Here is a 21,016-nt window from a genome sequence, read left to right as displayed (position 1 = left end):
CTGACTACTGTCCAGGCTGCCTGTGTACAGCTTCATGAGCCATGGCATTAAGGGGTAGGCTGGGTCCCCAAGGATAACTATAGGCATTTCAACATCCCCAACAGTTATTTTCTGGTCTGGGAATAAAGTCCCTTCCTGCAGCTTTTCAAACAGACCAGAGTTCCTGAAGATGCGAGCGTCATGTACCTTTCCCGGCCATCCCACGTTGATGTTGGTGAAACGTCCCTTGTGATACACCAGAGCTTGCAGCACTATTGAAAAGTACCCCTTGCGGTTTATGTACTCGCCGGCTTGGTGCTCGGGTGCCAAGATAGGGATATGGGTTCCGTCTATGGCCCCACCACAGTTAGGGAATCCCATTGCAGCAAAGCCATCCACTATGACCTGCACATTTCCCAGGGTCACTACCCTTGATATCTGCAGATCTTTGATTGCGTGGGCTATTTGCATCACAGCAGCCCCAACAGTAGATTTACCCACTCCAAATTGATTCCCAACTGACTGGTAGCTGTCTGGCGTTGCAAACTTCCACAGGGCTATCGCCACTCGCTTCTCAACTGTGAAGGCTGCTCTCATCTTGGTATTCATGCGCTTCAGGGCAGGGGAAAGCAAGTCACAAGTTCCATGAAAATGCCCTTACGCATGCGAAAGTTTCGCAGCCGCCAGGAATCGTCCCAGACCTGCAACACTATGCGGTCCCACCAGTCTGTGCTTGTTTCCCGAGCCCAGAATCGGCGTTCCACAGCATGAACCTGCCCCATTAGCACCATGATGCATGCATTGGCAGGGCCCATGCTTTCAGAGAAATCTGTGTCCATGTCCTGATCACTCATGCAACTGCGCTGACTTCGCCTCCTCGCCCAGTATCGCTCTGCCAGGTTCTGGTGCTGCATATACTGCTGGATAATGCGTGTGGTGTTTAATGTGCTCTTAATTGCCAAAGTGAGCTGCGCGGCCTCCATGCTTGCCTTGGTATGGCGTCTGCACAGAAAAAAGGCGCGGAACGATTGTCTGCCGTAGCTCTGACGGAGGGAGGGGCAACTGACGACATGGCTTACAGGGTTGGCTTCATGGAGCTAAAATCAACAAAGGGGGTGGCTTTACATCAAGGAGTATTTCAGGCAGGACTTCACGGAGGGTTCCAATAAGAAATGGTGCACCTAAGTTATTGTTCTTATTGGAACAAGGAGGTTAGTCTGGCCTCTGATTGATACATGGCTAGATTTACCTCGCTGTACCTTCTCTGTGAGTGACTGCAGTGTGACCTAGAGGAATGAGTCCCTGGATGGGGGAGGGGCAGGAACTAAATGAGTACAAAACAAATCCGGTCTATTTCTTGTTTTGATCCACTCCATCTATCTTTTACATCTTTGGCTAGCAGCAGATGGTGCAGAAGGACTGCATGCCATCCACATCTCATGGCTGCCTGGCAGAAAATGATGCAGTAGGACTGCTAGCAATCCGTTATCGCCTGCCTGCTCACCATAAGATGGCTCAATAGGACTGACTGCAGGACTAAAGAGAATGACCTGGTCAAGTCACTCCAAATTTAGTCCCTGCGCCCATGTCTGCCCAGGCGCTCCTGGCCGACGTGGCCAGGAGCACCTCGGACATGACGATGACAGCTACCAGTCATATTGCACCGTCTGCTGCCAGAAGGCAATGGGTTGCTGCTACTGTGTAGCAATGCAGTACCGCGTCTGCCAGCACCCAGGAGACATAGGGTGACGGTTACCTGAGCGGGCTCCATGCTTGCCGTGGTATGGTGTCTGCACAGGTAACTCAGGAAAAAAGGCACGAAACAATTGTCTGCCCTTGCTTTCACGGAGGGAGGGAGGGAACGGGGGCCTGACGATATGTACCCAGAACCACCCGCAACAATGTTTTAGCCCCATCAGGCATTGGGATCTCAACCCAGAATTCCAATGGGTAGCGGAGACTGCAGGAACTGTGGGATAGCTATCCACAGTGCAACACTCCGGAAGTCGATGCTTGCCTCAGTACTGTGGAAGCGCTCCGCCGAGTTAATGTACTTAGAGCATTTTCTGTGGGGACACACACACTCGAATATATAAAACCAATTTCTAAAAAACCGACTTCTATAAATTCGACCTAATTCCGTAGTGTAGACATACCCTCAGATCCTGCACTGAAGGAATTTGCCCTTGGCTAGCTCAGGGGCTTTTAGAACCCTTTTACACCACACCAGCCCCTTTACCCAACATACAGGCAAGGGTCAGAACACAGGGAAAATGCTACCTTTTTGATTTTAACTGATGTGTTTATATCAGTGTTCTTTTACTAGTGCAACCAACACACACACACACTTGCAGAGTAAGCCAGACCTTTGGAAAGAAACAGAAGTAAGAAGCACTCAGTAATACCAGCCTAAGCGTTCACAAACCATAGGTCATGCTCTGAAAAATCTTGAATGGCTTAAAATTAATGAGATCTGAAAATTAACACACTGAGTTTTTATTTGCCTTTTGGCATCGAAGCATTTAGGGTTCATATTATCAAGCTTTTCTCAACAACCCTGACAGCTAAAACTTCACTTTAAAAAAAAATATGAAAGCTGAGATTCTCATGAAATAACCAGATTCCTGCACCTGTGGCTTTAAGAAAAACAGTATTTATCATGATAAAGTTGCAATACTTGGCAACACTCCAGTGCAAGTTACTTTTTACATTTTTACATTGGTGCAGGAACAAATGTGCAAAAAAACCTAGTGTAGGCACCTCAGTTTGTTCATCTTACTGAAATCAACTGACTTAGTTTTAGTATTATACTTTTTAAAAATAAATGTACTATCTAGTGGAACTTCAAACTCTGAAAATCTCTGAAACAACTAATGAGAAAAAAAATCAATTAATGTAACAAATGCAATAGCATGGTTCCCAGAATAGCAAAGGAACTCTCAGAACCTTTCACCAGGTACGAAACAAATCATTCCTGTTTTATTCCCTGAAAAAATTACAGAATTATTGGAACTAAAGACAGTGCTAAATGGTACATGGCAGGACTGCATCACAAGTGATTACAAAATCATTCTGCAAAAGAAGTGTGGACTGAAGACCAAACATCAGATACTTCTACTGTCGAATCTTGGTGTGTGCAGACATATAGGCTACTGCCTGACCATTTTTTGTGTGCCAAAGAATACCTTTGAATGCCCAGATACAGACAGTTCTAACAGAATCAACTTTAACTGAAGAGGGAGACATTTTTCTAGTTAGTTTATAAAATTCTTCGATAGATGAAACAATCCACATTTGCCAAAGATGACAAAAACCAGCTGCCTCATTTTTTTTCTGCTTAAAAAAAAAATAAAAAACTTTATTTCCTTAAGAAACTAGTCCTACTTAAATAATATTTTATGACTTTTCTAAGATCTAGAGAATGCACAGTAATCTTCTCTCATTCCCATTTGAAAAAAAACCCGAGGAGGGGGAATAGCTATTTCCGCTCTGTAGAGAAATTCCAAGTTCACTTTAGAGGAAAAAAAAGAGAGAGATCAAATACCTTTAATCAATTGATGAGGTATCAGAAATAATGCTTGATATCCACTAGCTTTCCAAGCCTAAGAACTGTCAAAGAGTCTTTTTATTAAGATGACAAAATGAGTCTTCATATAACAGCTGCAATAGAGATCCATTTAAAGCTTGGAATATTAATCTTAACTTGCAGGGTGGCCTGTCAAATGGAATACAGAATACAGGAGCTGCCATATCAAATTAAACCAATCTCATCCAGCCCCAGTCCAGCACTGGAAGTTTCAGAAGGTGTAAAACAACATAATGAAGAATTATTCATTAATATATGTATAGGGTAGTTTCTCGCTAACTCCACACGATCAGTAGTTTTTGCCCCAAAGAATGAAGGGTGATATTCCTCACATTTTCACATGTTGCATCTGATGATCTTAGTGATCATGAAAATATCGAATCCTTCTTTGAATCAGCTACACTCCTGCTTTAAATAATGACTTCCAAAGTTTAATTATATGCTATAATTGTAATTCAGATTGTTTCTTTCAATATGCATTACCTTGCCCTTGTCTACATTTAGTTTCATCTGCCTTCATGTTGCTGAGTCGCTTATTTTTGCTATATTTGTCAGAATCATCTCTAGACCTGACTATTATCAACAACTGAAGAACTATCACTGAGATTTGTCCACTAGAACAGAGGGATGTGTCAGAACTGTATTTTGATAAGTGGTAAAAGTGGAAGCAGAAGACTTACCTGGCAAGGGAACATACAGTGAGGAAGACCAGAAAATGAACTACCAAAAAATGGGAAGAACCAAGAGACAGAAATATTAAATTTAAATGTGGTCAAAGTAAAGAATACTGGAGATCCTAAGGAAGGTTGAGAAGTAAACGTTTCATGTAGGAGCTCTAATTTTGCCTACATATTGGAAGAAAAACCATGGGGACTTGCAGGCTCAGGTGTACATAACAGTCCTCAATTCCAAGACGGAGAGTTCCAGTACTGGTTCCATTTGACCTGAGCAAGAATGGCAACCCATACGTTTTCATTACTGCACACAGGCCCTGATCTTGAAAAATCTTACAAACATTTAACTTTAAACATGTGAGTAGTCTCACTAAGTTCAACAGTACTACTACTATGCTTAAAGTTAACTAGTCTTTGTAAGATTGGGGCTATACTTTGTAAAATGGAAAACTGCCAATTTTAAGTGTTCTTTTTAGCATATGAAAGGGTGAATGAGAATCAGAAAAAATAGATTAACAATAAAAAAAATTCAAAATATTTTTTCTGGTTACAGATTAAGACATAGAGGGCTTAAGTAGTTTCTCATTTCTTTATGATGCTACGACTCATTTACTACTGGTTTCTTGGAAACAAACACTACAGAGATAAATATGAATGTATCAGGTCACATATACATTCTGTCAATAATTTCTCAGTGTTAGTCCTTGTAACAAAAAAAAAAAAAAAAAAAAGACAACAGATAATCATTTTTCAATGGTTTCACTGCTCTACTTGATTTTTTAGAATCTCCAACCCTTGCCTACCTCTTTGTAGCCTTAAATAAATTTCTAATGTAAGAAATGAATTTCTCATTGTATAGTAACTGTTAATTTTACTGACTTAAAGAGGCAAGGTGGGTGAGGTAATATCTTTTATTGGACCAACTTCTGTAGATGAGAGAAAAGCTTTTGAGCCTACACAGAGCTCTTCTTTAGGTCCAAAACAGCGACAAGAACACTGAATACAATTTTACTAAATATAATGCATATTTCTAAACCTCCTGCTTATGGTAGCCATCTTTCTGAAGAGAGATACCACATGTAACACCAGCAGAATAGGAGCCTTCTGTCCTTGAGAAGCTAGCTTCCATTCTACTTGATAATCAGAGGAGCTTTGTGTGTAGTATTAAACACAGTGTTTTAGCCTTGTACAGGAACGTCTAAAAATAAATGTTTAAAATTAGTTGAAGTCAGTAGGCTGTGGATCAAGCCCTAAGTGCTCATCTGCTTAAGAGCCTATGAAAAGATAGAAGGTGGCTTAATATATCAGGTGAACAGAATCACTAAGATTTCCCTATTTGTTTGTGATATAATACTAATTTAACAATAATTTCAAAAGTTCAAATCTCCCATGTCAACAAATCAGATGACTTTAAAAAATTTTTTTTATATGATAGTGCTATTTTAAACCCAAACTTTCACGAATATTCTTCAGCATGAAATTACAAAAAATCAAAACCAAACCAAACCCAATTTTTTGTTTTTAAGGAATTATCATTGTTTCAGCTTCTGACTTGAAACAATTTTTATTTTCTTCACAGTCTTCACCAGTAAACAGAAAATATTTTTCCTTGGTTTATGATCACTTACCCTATGTCTCAAAACCATAACTTTAAACATGTGAGTAGCCATAAGCCATGAACACCTGGCAGAGCTACAGTCATACTTGGGTCAAAGAAGGATATCACTGAAGCCTAGATAATACAGAACTATTACCATAGTGGTCAGTGCTTAAGGGGTCTCTTGGAATTTCACATTCTCTTCATTTGATCTCAAACTAATTTCCTCAATTCACATTTAAGAGAATATCAGCTTTCCCACCTTTCCTCCATCCCCATTTCCAGTGAGGACACAAAAGGAATCCAACTGGAAATCAAAAGGTAATGGCAACCTTCCAAGCTACAGTGAAAAAATAAGCCCCTCTCAGTCTGAGATACCAACATGAGATCCCATTCTTAGTAGATTGGACATATATTAAAAATATAATCATGTGTCCTCTGCAGGGCTTGACTCCCTCTCCTTTGGGCTCAGATGCCCTGTGAAGCTCTGACAGAAACACTAGGTTTGGTTCATTCATGATTTTGCGGGGGGAGGGGAGGGGGAGAGAGAGAGAAGCAATAAGGGATTGTACTCTCCCAAACAATACACACTCGTAGAGCCTAAATAGATTGCATGGACCTTACTATAAAGATCATCCCCCTCTCTTTTTCTACAGGCTTTGTACAAAAGTGAAACAGTTAATTTTGATACTTAATTATCAGTAGATATCTGAATTAATAACGCACTAAAATGAACAGGATCAGCTCAGACCTCTCAAGAATTATTACTGTTTCAGGCTCTCTACAAACTTGGGTACATTATGTTACATTTTTACACTCCATTCACATTTAGACAGTTTTCCTTGTAATCACAAGGGATTTAATAAAAAGCGCTGCCTAATTTGGGAAGGAAATTCGGCAGGAAAAAAGACATTCCTGGGATCTTGACCAGCAAGGGGAAGGAAAAAGTGCTGCTCCTCCAAATCCTCTTTGGCACCCTCACGCATGGGGAGGTCTTCATAAGAGCTTGAAGGCCATTATTTCCCACCCCTGAAGCCTGATTGCCCCATTAGTGGGCTGCAGGGACATCTGACTGGTCCAAAGGCACACAGGGGTGGACAATTTATATTGTTTCTCACAGGCATGGACTGCTGAACTCAAACACCCTTCCCTTGCATTTATTTTTTTCCCCTTTTCTGTTATTATAGCTAGATTTCCCACCTCTGGATTTTTGCCAGGGCCCTATTAGGGGGCTAGGAAGAACTTTTCCTAAATTGCATAGTGGCGGCTAGTGATATAGGTTCTTCTTTTTCTTCACAGAACACAGGATTTGGCCAGGGATGTGGGGGATGGTACTGTGGTACTGATAGCCATTTGTTGCAACTGTATACAAGTGTCCTGTGCAGGTAGTAGGGGGATCAGAGTTGCTGGTGTAGACATGGAATGGGCTGGTCCATTGTATGGCAAACGATTGCTTCAGTGTCTGGTGCTGTGGCACTCCTTGTTTAAAGCCTCGTTCCATGCACAGAGAGTGAGATAATCTGCAAGTGTTTGTTCCTGATCCTTGGGGAGATTTTGCAGGAGGGGGACTGCTCTATCTTTACAGCTGTGTATGGGATCTTCTGCGGGCACAATCAGCCCAGTGGTCTTCTTGGAAGAAACTGCCAGATGTCCTTTCCCTACCTCTCTGGTGTAATTATGAAAAGTTGTATCCTTGGCTTTAATCAGAATCTCTGTCTGCTTTCATTCACTCAGGAGTTTGAACCAATAAAAGTTTAGTTTCTGGAGCACATGAAGGAAACTTGAGAGAGGTAGGGGTACGCTGCTCCTCTGCATGCCATCCCAATTCAAACTGTGGCTGGCAATGTGAAATTATATAAATTTACCTTCAACATAATTAAAACAGCTTTTAAAGTGTTTAAAGTTTTATGATTGACAGGCCTCAAAACTTGTCACCTAAAAATGTCAGTCAGAGCTGTTCCAAATTAAAGGGACATATGTAAGAATACAGTATAGTTCTGTTATTCAAATTAAGTGGTAAGATAATCTTAAAATCAAACTATTAAACCTCACAACTAAAGCATAATCTGCCTGGGACTTCAATAAGGTGGTAATGTCACCTCTGATAATTTAAGACTAATGAAGCTCTTTCATTCTTAAAATGAGAGTCTGAAGGAAAATGTAAAAATTTCTAGGCATTACTGAATTTGAGTCTGTGGGATTTCACTCTGTTTTCATTATTCACTCTCCATGTCAAGTAATATGACTTTAGCTAGTAAAGTGATAAAAATAATGTACTGTAAAATATATAAATACTCATCAATCATTAAACTAACATTACGTTAGGGAACATTTTTTAGAAAACAGAATACTGAACTTTCCTGAAAGTAATTAGCATAATGATATTATCAGATATCACCCAGAAATAACCTAAATTTGTGTGTTAAGAGACTAAAGGGCCTGAACAAATATAGCAAAAGTAGGGAGCTATAACAGATAAGTAATATCTTAAAAAGTGATTTAAAAAAGCAGACCTGTGTCAGAAGTAATGAGGTACTAGTTGAAAAATTAACCATCATAGAAAATACCAAACTAGTTTTGCTAGTTAGTCATCTGCTCAGAAATCAGAGCTTATATTTTTGTCTAGCCTACATTTTTGTTTAGTCTGTAAAGTAATCTCTCCTTTTGATCTCTGTTTTACAATACACTATAAATTGCTTTGAAAAGGTTTAGCATAAATGTGTTTTTGTTAATTGTAAGGTCATTTTTAGACAGCAAGCAAATACATAATAAACTTTGTTCAGAAAATAACTATTCTGTAAAGGACTAATCTGCAATATTTATAGTCTCGTTATATATTTTTTTCTTTTGTGGAAGTAATTTACCTCTTGTGAAATCTGTGTGACTTGTTCTTTCTGATGTTCCAGATCTTTTACAAGCAATGAGTTTTGCTTTTCTAGCTGCAGTAACCTTCTTGCCAAGTGAACACTGTGCCAATAAATAAGTAAATAAGTAAGTAAATAAATAAATAAATGAATGCATACATACATACATAAATAAAGTTCATGTGGAATGTTTTCCAAAACATGCAAAATGCATTCTAGCATTTATATTTGAGAACTTGCTTGCTTTAATTTTTCACTAATGCTAAAATGTAAAGAGGCAAAAAATACACAGTAAAATGTTATAAATAATAGTCAAAACTGGAAGAACAAGTCAATAGAGCCCTGCAAATCTATGGGTATCCACAGACCATTCTTATGGATCACAGCTTGGATGTGCATGAGGCAAGAGGTCTCTAGGGACAAGTGGGGGGCAGTTGAGGGTTTGGCACAGCCCTGTGTCACTGTTGTGTGGTGACCTGTGGAGCTGTTATGTACAGCCCCGCAAATCTGTAGACAATTTATACAGCTTGTGGATCAAATGCAGATACAAATGTTGGTATCCGCGCAGGGCTCTAAAAGTCAATGCTACAATTTTAACTGCACCAAAGTAACATCCCCACAAAAACGTAATTGTGATACGTTGTTCACTAAGGTAATTTACCTCTATCACTTTACAATGTTATATTAGTTCAGTGTAAGTAATTATATTGGAAGGCTCTTACCTACTCATAAAACAAAAAATATACTGTACTTTATACATAAAATAATTTTATGTGATATTATAATTATGTATAACATTGAAATGGACTTCAGGATGTATTAGTTACTTATCTGACAGCCTGAGTAGAGATAGGCTGACCATTCATTCTGTTGAAAAATACTAGGAACAATCTAGAAGAATTCCTAAATGGCTTTATTCTGTCCAGATTGTAAGAAAGAGAATTGACAACATCCAAGGGGTGGAGTTTATCTTCACCCAGGGTAATGTGAGGCTTGGGGAAGAAGACAGTATGGGTGGATCATCTGGTTAGAATGAATGTCAGAAACAACTCTGGGTAAAAACCTGGGCTGAGGTCTTAAAGTCACTTTGTCCCTGTGGAATGGAGCTTAAGGTGGCTCCACCATGAGGGCCTTGAAATCTCACCTACTCTCCTGGCTGATGTAATAGCCCCTAGGAAAGCAGTCTTCATGAATAGATGGTACAAGGAATATACTGAAGTCTCATTTAGCCTGCTAAAACAATGTTGAGGTTTCAGGAAGTGGAGTCTCCCTGAATGGCAGGAAGACATGAATGAGACCTTTGAGAACTCCAGCTATTGTTGAATGAGAGAAAACAGTGTGGTCTTCCACCAGAAGCTGGTGAGCAATGGTACCAGCAACAATGGTACCAGCTCAGACAGCGCATCAGGATGCTGCCCCCACATCTGGCCAAAGATGCCCCTCCTATGATTTCTCCTTTTTTTACATTGATACAAACAAGTTATGTATTACATTCCAGACATTGCTAGTTACCACCCTTCTCCTTATACCTGCTACTGTGAACAAAACATCATTATCCATTATCCTGTCATCTCATCCTTATCTTACAAGGGGACGGTATGTTCCTGTACCATCTCTTATGAAAGTGTTCATGTAATTACTTGAGAATTCTGGGTGTTCTTGTATCATCCTCTCCAGTCAGGAAAGTGCCTACTTGGTTAGCCAATAACCTAGTTTGCTAGTTTTGCCAAGGCCAGGCCTACCTTGGTTCACAGCCTTAGGTTCACACTGTTAGTTATGCCTGGGGTTCCAACAAGGCCTACAGTTAGTACTCTCTCCTTCTGGGAGATAGCGTGTGTATGGACAGGGAGGGAAAGGTCACTGTAAGTCCTTCAACATGTGAAAAGCCTCACTGAGGGCAAAGCCTTTGAAGGATGGTTGTTTGAACCTCATTCAGTATTCCCGAAGACTGCAACCAGGATGCCTTGAGCATCTCCTCTCCATACTCCTGGGAGTTAATCTTTTAATTGGGATACCAGGCCCAATTCAGGTAGTTGTATTTTGCCAGGAGCACTTGTTAGTTTACAATGCACATTTATAGACTGGCTAATGAGTTTCAACCTCCAGCCAACTTCTTAGGGCCTTATCCCTGGGAGTCACTTCAGTGGACCCCTGTTTGCTGGTACCTCTTGTGGACCATGGCTATGACCAGAGAATCTGGTGTCTGGAGGTTGAAGAAATATTCAAAGCCCTTAGAAGGGACATGTCTGATTTCTAAGATGTAGGTGCCATGGGAACAGGAATCTTCCAAAAATGCCTGGCTGGTTCCAATAAGACCTCACTTATTGGTACTGCCAGTCTCCCAGAGAACAACTACTGCAGGATACCGAGTAGTTTGTCTGACTTTTCATGTGGTCTCTTGACCAGGAATTCCAATGTGTTGTCTACCCTCCTGGGAAGTTCCTAGAAGATCCAGTAGTTATCAAGTGGGGTTGGAACAACTGGGGTCACAGCATTGGTAAGTGAAAAGGATGAGATCAACTTTGGGACCCTTTGGGCTTCTATCTGCTGTAAGTTCTCCTGTTCACTCTGCATATGGTGCAGGAGGTGCCTGCTGAGTGCAGTGACCCTCTAGAAGTCTACAAGGGGAGGGTGACTTTGTTCTAGTCACCTGAGAGGCAGTCGAAACCCTGTGACTAAAGTGCATCCCCCGTGGGCCCCAGAAGGCCACGACTACATGGGATTCTAGAAAGGGGCTGTGGGCCATGACAGGTACCATGCAGTGTAATGCTCACAACTGTCCTGTAGTTTCTCCTTTCAGATGATGTAGGGATTGGGGACTGAGGCACCTAGTTAGGTGACATATCACTCCAGTCCTTCAAGTCCAGCGAGGAGAAGGAACATACCTCCTCCATGGGTGAATATTCAGGAAGGATAGGCAGCTCCTGTGGAGGTAGTACCAGTACCACAGCAGATACTTTTTTAGCAAAAGACAGCAAATAGAGACTCAGGCTTGTCCAGTACCATCAACTGGTACCGTGAACAGCACAGGTACCATGAAGAGAGGCTCCCCAAGTGAAGACACAGAAGAAAGGATGACTGGTGTGGAAGCAAAAAGAAAAGGAGTACTTGTGGCACCTTAGAGACTAACCAATTTATTTGAGCATAAGCTGTGGAAGCAGTTGATGTTAAGGTATTTGGTACAAAGCCAGAGTTTCAGTCAGACAGTGCTCTTTCAGTGCTGGGGTTTTCAGCATCAGTGCCAGAAGGTTCAACGAGTGTTCTTACACCATTGGCTTCAGTGTCGTGTACTCCAGTGCTGGCTGCTTTGGTGTGTGCTGTTTTGGTGCTGGATGTTTTGATCCAAAGCTGCTGGTACCAGGTATATTGATGGCTGGAGAGTATGTTGAGGCTGGTCAGTGGCCAATCAGTGCCAAGGACTTAGCAGAATCCGATCTGGGCCTTAAACTGTGTCATAAGCTAGATCTGCTTGGGGCCAGACAGAAGCTCTACATCTCCGCTTACCATGATAATGTTGCTCCTTCTGTCCTCTCTCTTCAGAGGATTGGGCTGAAGAGGTGAAGGAACTTCTGGCTAACTCAATGGTGGAGGAATGGGATTTCATTGGCATCAAATGGAATCAGGAGACTGGAGTGTACTGGTGGCTTACCAGGGAGCTCTGAGAGGTGGTCTGACCTGGAGGAAGTCTTCTTGCTTTCATGGGGCTCTGAAGGAGGATGAGCTTAAGTTGAGACTCCCTGGACTTCTGCGTCATTTTAGAGAAGGAACAAAATATAAACCACTTTCATAGCATATACATTTCCCCAGACCAAAGAGGCACGTAGAGGGTCCATCACTGATGGGTATTACTCCCACGCATGAGTAGCAGGTCTTGAATCCTAGGGATTTGGACTCTGCTATGTCCAGCGTGGTCTGGTGTTGGAGATGGCATGGGGGCTTAAAAACCCTAAAATCTTTTTTAAAAATGCCAATGGGCCAATAGGATAAAACTAATTAAAACTATAACTAAGTGAAAAGCTAAATCGTGCAGTGTACAGAGACATGGACACTGCAGGTATTCTGTCTTCCAGCCATAGGTGGTAAACTGGAAAGTGGTTGTGGCCATCCCACCCTGGCAACAAGGTGCTAGCATGCCCCTATGGACACTGCTATTCAAAAGATTCTGATCTTGCACTCATGGGGTACATGAGCATCAGAAGTGGAATACATGCAGACAATCACTTAAAGAATATTTACAGTTGGATTTAAATTGGGAACCTTTTAACATAAATCCTGATTTAATTATTTACTCTCCTCTTGTTTTTCATGTGATTGCTTCGTTTACTAGTTAACTACATATGGCTTTGGATCTTTTGCAACTATTTTTCTCTTCCTTCTTGACCTTGCTGTGAAGTCATAATACTGAATTTATGACCAATGAAACAGACTATGTCATCACAAACATAGGCTTAAGAGTTCAGTGCAGGTTCAAGTGGAGAGATTGACTGTGGAAATAAGCTTTTATTCAGTACAAGTATATGTGAAATACCACATTAAACAGAAAGATCTGAGTGAGCGTTGCATTTTTAAAGTCTGCTCTAATGTGCAAGTCTCTTTTTAAAGCAAACAAATCAAATGTCACAAATGTTAAAATACTGATGTCTATTAGAACAGTGATTTAAAAAAACTGATCATACTGCATACTCAGATTCTACAGAACAGTATGAAAAGCTAATTCCAAAATAAGAGCATCATTTGTTTGTGCTCTAACCATTTCTTCAATTGAAAGTTATATACCATACCAAAAATATAAAACTGTTTTCAAAACAAAATTGAAAATATGAAGTAATGCTTTTATTTTAATCAAATTAAAGTCAAGCCTTGTTGAGCTCTTTTTACTTTGTGCTTTAGTTATACAAGTCCACAATATTGCAGTGCACATAAAAAATAAATCTATACTTTTTCTGAAAATGTATACCTATATTCACTGAAAAAATAGTGCCAATGTGAATTAGCTACGCTAGAGAAGTGTTTTCCAAAGTGTGAGACGTGCCTCGAGATAGGAGCGCAAAGGACTAGTTAGAGGCATGTGGAAGATGAAAAATTAAAATAGAACAGAATAAAATGGAATGACTTTAAAATTTAACAAAACATTGCAAGGTTGAAGACCTGCTTAGTTTAATCTTTCTTAAATGGGGGCTCAGCTTTTGAAAATTTGTGAAGTACTGATTTACTATATAAACACATATTTTTTCTTTTCAGGATTTATTTTTCAAAATACATTTTTAGATGAAAATGATTTTTTTAAACAACCTTGTATATCAAGTCTTCTGTTGCTTCTTTGTGTGAAACAAACTAGCCAAGTGATATCCAACAGCTGATGGGCAACAAAGAACATATAATTAACAACTTATTAAAAAAGTTTTATTACTAGTTGATTGGACAGTGAAACTGCAGTCAGACAACTAGCAGTATTTATGTGCTTTTTCTTTCCAAATGCAAAGTGAAAAAATGACAAGACAGAAAAGAAAAAAATTCAGAAATTACCACTCTGAGGAATTACAGGTGGGAAAGCACTGATCTACTGCACTTAATTTTCAGAGAACAAGAAGTTCAAGTAATTAATTTTTTTTTCCTCCAAAGGTACCACACTAAGGGGTTTTGACAGTCTTCCCTCATGCCACAGAGGTTTAATATGTCCTGCTGTGTCCTAGAGCAGTAAGCGTGAGAGAGGTGCCAATGCACCTGAGAAAAACATAATGGAAGTCAGCTGACCTATGCCTACGCATCTATGCTTGTGGGGGAGAAGAGATCCTGCTCTCTAAGTCAATATGGAGCACCACATTGGGATGCTGTACTGATGAACCAATGATAGTGATGACTATTTCAACATAACAGAGAAGCACTTGTTTCAAGAATCCACAACTTCTGGACCTCTCATTAGTCCTGAACCAAACCTGGAGGACACTGATGGAGCCTCTTGATGACAACCTGGGATGCTCAACTATGCCATCTGGCTTGAATCCAGGAAATGCCAAAAGAAGACCAAAGTGCCTTCATGCACTCACCCTGCAACTGACATTCCAGTGCTCTGTGGGCATAGATCTTACAGACCAGCTAGACACAGCTTTCTCCATGACTGATGACAAGACAGTGGCTGAGTTCCATCCATTATGGACAAAATACACCTGCAGTTGCAGCACTTTTAAAGTTGCTGGGCTGCTGCAACCCCAATATTTTATGAAAGAAGGGAAAGTGAGTAAAATACCTATTTTGGTGTTTTTGAGAAAGATTTGAGTTAAAACAATGAACCTCTGTAGGTCCAATCACTCAAATGTGATCAAAATCAGACATAATGGAAAAATATATTTAAGCTCAGGTCCACACTACAGACTTCTGTTGGCACAGATGTGTCAGTCAGCGGTGTGAAGAGGTGTGATCCCTGAACAGAGCTGCGCTGGCAGAAGTCCCTAGTGTAGATGCAGTTATACTGGCAAAAACAGCACTTTTACCAGTATAACTTGTTTATTTGTATAACTTGGCGTTACTATACTGCTGCAAAGCACAGCTTTGTTAGCATAGCCATGCCTACAGTAGGAGAGTTTTGCTAGTATAGTACACTCATTGGTAAAGCATTCCTAGTGTAGACATACCCTATATCTTACATGACACCCAAAAGAATACAGACACACACAATGAGATGCACTAATGGCACCCAAACAGGATATAATTCTGAGGAAAAATAGTTTTTTCCCCCCTTCCAAGACAAGTAGATGGATGTGATGCAGCAGTAGCAATATAGACCAGACAAGTGGCTCCCTGAAGTTCCTTCATTATCAGTACAGTACCAAGAAACTAAGGTTTGCAGACACTAGGTGGTTGCTGTTTTACAGAAACAGTAGCAAAAGGCTTCCCATATTGGAGCCAAAGGATTTAGGAATTTAAGGTATAGAGTACTGAAAAGTCTCCTACTATGAACACCAAAATGGGATATATATATATTTTTTTTACAGGTGATATTTTGGAGAATATCGTATGCAGTTTTCTAAGAAAAGAATCTAGATGCAAATACCAATATGGTAAGGCAAAATAAGCATCTATAAATCAAATACTATGCAAATCTTACTACTTGGCATGAGGCCTTTAAACTGTATACATACTAATTTTTTGCACACGTATGGAGAAAAATGTGTCCTGGTATGACACATATTGAAATAACCTATTTTAAAAACAAATTCAAAGTAAACAGGAAATGGTACATAGGTTTATGCAGAAAGTGAAGATTTAGGGGACTACCTCCTTTTGTCCTTAATATTATCCAGTAATTACAGTGTGTACTTCTGTTCAAAATGATATTCAATAAATTATACAATTGTTAATTTTGGGGGTGGATACATGCAATTTCTGCAGTAAAAGCCAGACATACTTGAGAAAGGTTTCCTTTTTTGGACTGAATACAATTTGAGAAAATGAAAAAACAAACAAACAAATGCACTCTTTTCTCAAGTTATACTTTTTGTTAAAACTATCTGTAGATAACAGAATGTGATCAAAATGTCTTAAATACAATCCAGGAGTGACTGAAGACCTGATCTGCCAAGAACTATAAGCTTTCTCCATCAGAAGTTGGTTCAATTAAGGATATTACCTCATCCTCCTTGTCTAACACAATATTAAGATTATTTAAACACCCAAATGAAATAAAAAACTTATGACTCTAGCAGAAACATCAGTTTGCCCACATTGTATATATTTAGGTACATATTTAACATACTAACATTCAGAAAATATTATGGGCCTGATTCACTCACCACTGTGTTTTTTCAGTTTTACACTGCTGTTACTTCACAGATTTCAGTGAAGTTAAACCAGAGTAAACTGGAGAGAGACACAGGTGAATCAGACCTTGTATGAACACAATTCAGATGAGATAATGATGCTCTGAAACTTTGGACTTTTCGCCTTTCCTGACAGCTGTGCTTCTGAGTTCACTATTGGTATGTTAAATTAGCTGAAAATTTATTTCAACTAGTTTGATTTTACAGCTATTTGAGTTTTGCATACTCAAGGCATCCAGATACCTATCCTTCTGAAAGATAAAGAAAAAAATATGAAGCGTCAATAACCCAGAAAAATATCCACGCACCCATTTATACACACAAAGCACAAAACCACTGTTTTCAAGATTTCTGAATATTGGACAGTTATCTAAAAAATAAAATTACTTTGCATCATTCAAAATGGCTGGCTTCCAAAATGGAGGATATATTGAATCTATTTTTATTTAGTTTAGACGTAAACCAGGGAGACAGTTTTTACCTTTGCTTTAGCCGCCTTTTGGCTGTTGTAGGAACATTAGCACCATACCCATAGGAAAAGAGAATCCTTTCTGCTTCATCTTCATTTTCCACTTCAAAAAAAACAAACAAACAAAAAGATGTATCCATTATTTTAAAAATATTGATCCTCAAAGGAACATAATTAATGTAAAAGATGAAAAAAATGTTATTTACCTATTCTGCAACTGCTGTTCTTTGAGATATGGGTGCAGATATGTATTACACTCAGGCGTGCATGTGCACAGTGTGAAAAGATGGGAGAACTTTGCCTAGCAGTACCCAGTGGGGCACGCGTGTGCCCCTGACCCTCAAATCCCTTCCTAGGGATATTTAAGAACGGCAGTGACCTGAGTTCCTTTGAACTGGAATCCCGAGTGGAGACTCTGATACAGAGGGGACAGAGAGTGGAATATATGTCTGCACCTAAATCTTAAAAGAACAACAGTTACTGAATAGGTAAGTAACCATTTTTTCTTCTTTGAGTGGTTAGACATGTATTCCACTCAGGTAACTCACAAGCAGTAACAGAAGGAGGTGGGGCTCAGAATACTTAAACAGCGACTGCAGAACTGCCTTTCCAAAGTTTGCATCTGATCTAGACACAGCACCTAACAGGATAGTGTCTGGCAAAGGTTATGCATGAAAGACCAGAGAGTGGCGCTGCAAATAACCAATACAAAGACCTCACTGAGAAAAGTGACCAAAGCTTCCTGGGCCCTCATCGACTGAGCCACCAGTCTCTGTGGAGGTTTGGCCTGAGCTACCCTATATGCTATCGTAATGCAGGAAGTAATCCATTTGGACATCTTCTGTGCAGAAACTGCCTGGCCCTTATTCGATCCACATAGGAGACAAAAAGCCAAGGTGATGCATGAAATGGTTCAGTCCTTTCCAGAAAGAATACCAAGGATCATCTCACATTCAATGAATGAAGGGGTTCTTCATCTGCATTTGAGTGAGGCTTAGGAAAAAAATACTATTGTTTGGTTAATGTGAAACTGATTCAGACAACAATTTAAGGTATGGCCTTCAGGTCACCTTGTCTTTGACAAACTGCCTATATGGAGGCCCCATCATTAGGGCCTTCAGTTTACTTACCCTCCTTGTGGATATTATGGCCATCGTAAAGGCTTTTTTTGGCAAAGGAAGGACAGAGAATGAGTTGCTAGGGGCTCAAAAGAAGGTCCCATAAGGACAGCCAGCACAGTGTTAAGGTCCCACAAAGTAACTGCTAGTTTTACAGATGTAAAGAGGATAGACAATGCCTTTAAGAAATCTTACTACCATGGAGTTACAGAAATCTGACTTTTCTTGGATTGGAGGATGGAATGACGAGATTGTCACCAAGTGGACTCTCAATGAGCTGAAAGAGAGACCTGAGGATTACTAATATGTAGTCCAAAATGCAGGCTAGCACAGTTGAATTCCTCCAGCCAGTGAACAAACCAAAAAATGTTTCCACTTGGCCAAAGAGGCAGACCTAGTAGAGGGTTTTCTACTATTAAGTAGGACTTGTTGAACTGCCTGACAATACTTTTTGTTGCAATTAGTTACAAACAGTTCAATAGTTGGAATGCCCTATTCTCTGAAGATGGACCTCAGAATGCTGTTCTTCACAGACCACTCGTGATTCTGGGAGAAATTCCTGCTGAGGTTATCAGCCAACTAATTCGGAGCACCCAAGAAGTCTGTGGCTATAGGAATGAGGGCATCCTCCATGCAGAAGAGCTAAAACTTTATTGCTTCCTGACAGAGCTAGTTGGAGCTGGCTTTACCCTGCTTGTACACATAATACATTGCAGTGGTATTGTCAGTAAAGTATGTGAATCTCTGTGCCCTTGATCTGAGCCCAAAAGTTCCAGCATGCACCATAAATCATTCAGAGCTCCATGATGTTCATGTGAAAGGAGGGTTCTTGTTCTGTCCACAAACCCTGAATTTTCAATGTACTTAGATGCGTTTCCCTACCCCGCCCCCTGTCCTAGTGTGGAGGCATGGATAACTATAGTCTTGGTCAGTGGAGGACAGGAAAAGGAGACACCTTCAAATATATTGTTCTGATCTGCCCACCATGCTAGGGACTCCAGGATCACCAATGGCACTTGGACAACCCACCCAATGACTGACAAGTTGGGAGACAGACCAACTTCAACAAAGTTTGAAGAGGATGAAGGTGCAATCTCACATGCTGGACTACGTAAAGGCATGTGGCCTATATCAAAAAGTGAGTCCAGAACAAAGAGGAAGAGTAAATCTGCTGCTGTTTGATAAGCCTGTGGGATCAATATGATCAGCGCTGAGGCTGATGTTGTTGGTCCTAGACTCAATGGCCGCCCAACAGGCAGTACTAGAGTTGATAGTACAGTGCTTGAATGATCTTGCTTCTCTACAGGAGAGCATGTACATGGCTCAGCTCTACCCTGAACACTCCAGGAACCCCAGTGCCACCCAGTTCTCCTTTTAGAAGAGGTGGAAGACTCTCTCTGAGCCTAGGGCACTACTACTAACTATATACAAAATATCGAGAGAAAACTAGCTGAGAGAACAACAGAAGTGTGAGCTAAGGTACCACATGGCACAATCTGAGTTAAGCTGTGGGCAGTGAGAAGGAACTGAAGGGGTCAGGGCAGTGCTACTCTTAAACACATGCAGTGCTCCTACAGGTATTTCTAGGCAATGTTCTCTGACTTCAGTGCACTGGTAACACACAAGCCTGCAACCAGTCAAAGAAGAACTGATTAAACCTTTAAGCAATTATGCTTATAATCTCTCTCTCTTTCTCTCTCTCTCACACACACTCTTCACTTTTTAAATTTGAAGTAAATGTAGTACTTATGAAACAGAGGAAATTAAAAAGAATGGATGTCCTTGAGGGCTGAAGTCAACACTTTAGCCACAAATGCATTCATAATGTGAACTTCCTTCATACACTACTGTGCCAACATGCCTTAACTTTTTCTGACAGGTGCAGTCTCTACACAAATATGATTCTTTGACTCCCCCCTGAAACTGCCAACAAGTATTCTAATTAAGACTTCGATGTTTGTGCTTTTGAAAATGTAGCTTGTCAAAGATTACATATTTTGAAAATGGATATTTTGTGGTAAGAAACATTTTGGCTACGAAACTCATTTTCTCTCTTTCTCAACTTCAAAAATAAAACAAACATGCCCTACTAATTATAAAATTCACAGAGAGAAAAAGACCTATTCAGTCCATCCTCCTACCAGTATATGATTGTTCTTTGAAATATATTTTTACTAATGCATTGTCAGAAGTCTCAAAATATTATCTTTTGGATTATTTTATATTATGTTGTTCATTAATTTAGATCCTTCACATAAAAAATAGTTAATCACTCCTCTTTCACCATCTCATTTGTGATATAAAATAGCAAACAAGTTATTTTAGTTCCAAGAGTGAGCGTTTCTTATTTCTCTGGCAGATTACCATTGCTGCAACATGCAATAGCATAATTATACACTGTAAGTAGAACTATGTGCACAGAATGTACAGGACAAAATATTGGCAAGAGCATCTCAGTTCAGAATGCAGAAAAAAAAAAGATCTAATCTATTATCTCCAAGCTCTGCTATTATTGACAAACTAAGTACATATAAAGCTTCCCCTTAAGCATGTGATGATATAAATTATACTTACACCAATACTTTTACCAGTAAACTAAATTATAACAGAAACAAGCCTAATATTACATTGAATTTTAAGTTTTTAAAAGCAAAGAGAAAAGCTAAAAGAACTATTTAGAGTTAGATAACTCAGCAACCTGAAAACATACTTCTAAGGATTTAAAATCAAATGAAAATTGCTTTAAAAAGCTTGGTTTTTTTATAATCCAAGGGTATAAGATTTACAGATCTACAAAAATTAATATCAGGTTAACATAGGGCATACTTCCTGACACACTACAAATGCAAATTTTTCTAGAGCAGATTATCCCTTTCAATAGCATTGTAACAAATACAAACAACATGGGACTG

At 39.8% G+C, this 21,016-nt stretch overlaps 1 protein-coding gene across 5 annotated transcripts in view; it reads right to left on the bottom strand.

Moving 5' to 3' along the window:
• Positions 1-21,016, bottom strand: part of PIBF1 (progesterone immunomodulatory binding factor 1) — a 168,978-nt gene that overhangs the window by 45,129 nt on the left and 102,833 nt on the right. For 4 of the 5 annotated variants that reach the window (XM_077812313.1, XM_077812323.1, XM_077812331.1 and 1 more), the window contains exons 13-14: positions 16,999-17,089; positions 8,701-8,803 (exon numbers count right to left, since the gene is read on the bottom strand). In XM_077812313.1, the coding sequence (XP_077668439.1) occupies positions 8,701-8,803; positions 16,999-17,089 (194 nt within the window). Of the gene's footprint in view, positions 1-2,406; positions 5,438-8,700; positions 8,804-16,998; positions 17,090-21,016 lie in introns of those variants that run through there. The other variant, XM_077812350.1, reaches the window with a different exon arrangement.

The sequence above is a fragment of the Eretmochelys imbricata genome, chromosome 1 (assembly GCF_965152235.1).
Source record: "Eretmochelys imbricata isolate rEreImb1 chromosome 1, rEreImb1.hap1, whole genome shotgun sequence".
Classification (NCBI taxonomy): domain Eukaryota; kingdom Metazoa; phylum Chordata; order Testudines; family Cheloniidae; genus Eretmochelys; species Eretmochelys imbricata.
Note: the sequence above shows the minus strand (reverse complement) of the source record. Positions and strands in the feature narration are given on the sequence as shown.